General features: G+C 56.6%; 1 protein-coding gene across 2 annotated transcripts in view; it reads left to right on the top strand.

Annotated features, from left to right (window-relative positions):
* Positions 1–333: 333 nt before the first annotated feature.
* The window catches only part of FGF13 (fibroblast growth factor 13), a 196,837-nt gene continuing 193,125 nt past the window's right edge, over positions 334–4,045 (top strand). The window contains exon 1 of one of the 2 annotated variants that reach the window (XM_015626541.3): positions 334–638. In XM_015626541.3, coding sequence (XP_015482027.1) covers positions 590–638 — 49 coding nt within the window. In that variant the 5' untranslated portion in view covers positions 334–589. The remainder of the gene's footprint in view (positions 639–4,045) is intronic. The other variant, XM_015626546.3, reaches the window with a different exon arrangement.

Below are 4,045 nucleotides of genomic sequence, written 5' to 3'. Positions count from 1 at the left end.
GCCTCTTCTGCAGTGACGGGGACTCGCGTCCTCCTCCTCCTCCTCCTATCCGCGGCTGCAGCTCTGCTGCTCCATCCCATTATTATTAGGGGAGGATGCGAAAAGAGAAAAACCCAAACCCAACACACCCAAGCAAACGCCCCCCCCCGAGTGACGGTACCCCCCTCCCCCCGGTCGGTGGCACTTGCAGGACCAGCTGCGCTTCCCTGGCCCTGGGGAGGGGAGGCAGAGCCGGGGAGGCGGGGGAAGGAGGGGGCCGGGGCCAGGCAGGCAGAGGGAATATCGCTTTTGTCTCCGGCACGGCGAGCGGCGCAGGGGCTCGGTGCTGCGGCTGCCGGAGCCCCCCGCTCCCCGCTCCGCTCCCGCAGGCACCGCGGCGGCGCCGCCGGGCTCCGAGGCTCCGCGCCGGGGAGCGGGCAGCTCGCCGGCTCCTCATTTCCCCCCCGCTCCCCTTCTCTCGCTGTTATTTCTGCCTTTTCGGCGTAGAGGATCCCCCACACGCCCGCACGCCGCCCCCCGCCCGGGGTTTCTTTGGGTCCGGCCGGAATTCGCGACGCTCCCGGGGATTTTCCCACCCAAGCTGGGGTCTATGAGCGGGAAGGTGATCAAGCCCAAAGAAGAGAAAGATGCTTCCAAGGGTAAGGCAGGCGCAGCCGCCCCGATAAGCGGCTCGTTCCCCGCGGACAGCCCGACCTTACCGGGCCGGGAGGGGGGCACGGCTCCGGGGGCAGCCCCGGCCCGGGGAGCGGCTCTGGAGGCGGCGGTGCCCGCTGTGCCCGGGGGCCGGCGCGGCTGCGGGGGCCGCTCAATGCGGCACGGCGGGGTCGGGGCCCCCCCGTTCCCCGGGGGAGGGGGCGGCTCCCGGCCGGGGCCGGGGGTGCTCGCTGCTGCGGCGGCCCCGGCTCCGGGGGCATCGCCATGGAGACACGGGGCACCGGGGCTGGCCACGGGGGGCTTCCTTGGCCACGGGGGGCTTCCTTGGCCATGGGGGACTTCCTTGGCCATGGGGGGCTTCTTGGCTATGGGGGCTTCCTTGGCCACGGGGGGCTTCCTGGCCACGGGGGGCTTCCTGGCCACGGGGGGCTTCTTGGCTATGGGGGCTTCCTTGCCATGGGGGCTTCCTGGCCACGGGGGGCTTCCCCACCCCGCTTCGCCCCGGGCCCCGCGGCGCGGGGGGCATGGCTGGGGATGTGGGGGTCCGTGCCGGGGTACAGTGGGGTCCGTGCCGGGGTACAGTGGGGTCCGTGCCGGGGCACAGTGGGGTCCGTGCCGGGGTCTCTGCTGGGGTACAGGGGGTCCCTGACGGGGTACCGAGGGTCCCTGCTGGGGGTCCCTGCCGGGGTCTCTGCCGAGGTACAGAGGGTCCCTGTTGGGATGTGGGGTCCCTGTTGGGATGTGGGGTCCCTGTTGGGATGTGGGGTCCCTGGTGGATGTGGGGTCCCTGCCGGGGTCTCCCCGGGGTCGCACAGGTGGCGGTGTCCCCCTGCCCATCCCGGGCGGGCTCGGGGTCCCTCGGGGTCCCTCGGGGTCCCCGCACTCAGTGTGTGCTCGCTGGGGCCCGGCCTCCCCGAAGGACCCAAAGCCACCTTTATTCACTGATCCTGGCAGACCGAGTGGGACACTGGCGTTTACTTTCAGCGGCCTGAGAGGCCGAATCAAAGCAATCCAACCTTTATATTCTTGATAAAAAGTTTTTTTTGTTTCATGATTTTGAAAGTTTACGTTTAACACTTCGGAGAGCTTTCTTTTTTTTTTTTTACTGTGAGTTTTTCCCCAGCTGTTTTTCCCGTTCCTACTATGTTCTGTCTTACGTCCAAAACCTTAGCGTTTGCATCACGTTTGTTCTTAGCAACACAATCAACTTCACTACTCGGATGCATTGCAAAACCTTCCTTTTTTCCTAGATAAATGTGGTTTGCCTTTGCATTATGTTCTTTGAAGTTGAGTTGGTTTTGAATTTTTTTTTATGGTGGCTTTATTCACTATATTGCGCTTTAAATAATTTATTAAGCAGAGCAGAACAAAAGATTCCCGCCTTTCTGAGGAATTATTTTGTGTGATTTAGAACTGTGTAAGCAAAAAGAAACTGCCATACTTGTACTGTGCTTGCCTGAAAGCTTATTTTTAAAATCAAGCTTACATACTCCATTCTGTGCTAGGATTCCAGGTTTTAATGGCATACATGATGTCTGAAATTGCCTGTGTAGAGGCTGTGGCACATTTGGGACCAGCGGGACAAAGGCATTTGTGAGTGTTAATGAGTCAATGGTGCTGCCGGGACGTGCGAGGCTGTGATGTCAGTGCTGACACAGAAGGTGAATGTTCCGAGGTGAATATTCCCAGGAAAGGCAGTCGGTGCTGACACCGCTCCAGGAGATGCTGCCGAGCTCTCCGAGCTCCTATCAAAACTTTCTCTGCCAGCACCAAGGGAAGAGCAGCTTTAGCTACAGCAGGAGGAGCCGGTCCGTGTGAGGTGCTCTGTGACTCACAGCACCTGTGAAACAGCTTTCAAAGGCTCCGGGATGCTGAGAAGGAGTTAATGTTCACTCCTTCATGTGCAGGCTGCGTTCTCGTCTTCAGCCTCTTCAGCTGGGGACAAAAATAGGAAATGGTTTTTCCACTGAACCACCTGGATTCTCTTCTGGTGATTGCGAGTGTTAATACTCTTGAACGGGATGTTTAATTTGGCTCTAGCCTTAGTAAATCCAGGCAGTGATGGGTGGGGTTTTTCTTAGGTTTTTTTGGTTTGGCTTTTGGTTTTTTTTTTTAATACGATAAAACAGAAATTTGCCTGAAAAGGATGGGATACAATTTCCTGCATTTTTCTGCAGGTGTTCTGTGGCACTGGAGTCCTGAGAGAGAGCTCTGTGGTTTTGGGTTAATTAACCCCTCTTTTATAGAACAGTATAATCATGGTTTATGTAATTTTTATTATTGTGGTGATAGTTCCTGTACCCCCGTTCTGCAGGGTCACACGGTGCAGTTTGAATACCTGCTGGAAATGCAGGTTATGTTTGCCTGATAAATGTGGAGTGCTCCTCACTGAGAGCACTGGCAGCTTTTCTCACTCCTGAAGCTTTCCTGGGCACGGCAGGGCCATGCAGGAGCTGAGCTCTGCTGGAGCTCTCTACAGAATTTCACAGCACAACTGGCAGAGCTGGGCTCTGGGAGCTGTTGAAAGACACTTTCTTCAATCGGCTTTTGGGGTGGGTCTTTTTAGAAAAAACTGATTTATACAGAGCCTTGAAAGGCCTTGGGTTTTGGTGGGAATAAGCACAATCCAGAGCAAATACTTAACTGCTTTGCAATGGCTGTTTGCAGTTAAATTACCCTTGTGTAAAGTCTGTGCTGGTGTCAGTGGAGTTCTGCAGGTGTTACAGAAATATCAAAGTCTATTTTTAATTAAAAGCTGTGGGGGGGTTTAACTTCTTTCCTGAAGCCAAAGAGGAAAGTAACTGCTTGCTTTAGAGTGTGTGGGTCCCACCTGTAAGTCCTGCCTAGAAAACCCAGTGATGACTGTTTTGCTCAATATCTGGTTGCTTTTAAAAGAGGCTGTGGACACTTGAGAATTATCTGTTCTGATCTTAAATAAAGCTCATGGATGAACAGAATGGAGTCAGGGATGTGCTCCTTCACTTTCTGCAAGGTGCTGCATTAATTGTGAGGATGTACCTATGAGATACTGGCAGGTTATGGCATCGATTTCCCTTCCCCCCTGTTCTTCTCAGGCTGTGTGGGAGTTGGGCAGGTGCAGGGTGCCCAGGTATCCTGGCAGGTGCTTCCCCAAGGCAGGGCAGTGCTGCTGCCCCGGGTGCAGGCTGTTTGGGACAGCCAGCAGCTGCTTCCAGAGAGCAGCCTGTCCCCTCTGGGCTGGCCTTGGCATGGGACAGGCACCCGTGTCTCTCCTCACCGTGCCTTCTCCAGGCTGGGCAGGAATGTGAGGATTGGAGAGGAGCAGCTCAGCATCCTGTGGCCATCTCTGATGGCTGGGAGCAGCTCTGAGCTCAGGAGGTGTCCTGGGTGTGTTCCCAGCACAGCTCTGGTC

This window comes from Parus major, chromosome 4A (assembly GCF_001522545.3).
Source record: "Parus major isolate Abel chromosome 4A, Parus_major1.1, whole genome shotgun sequence".
Lineage (NCBI taxonomy): Eukaryota > Metazoa > Chordata > Aves > Passeriformes > Paridae > Parus > Parus major.
Note: the sequence above shows the minus strand (reverse complement) of the source record. Positions and strands in the feature narration are given on the sequence as shown.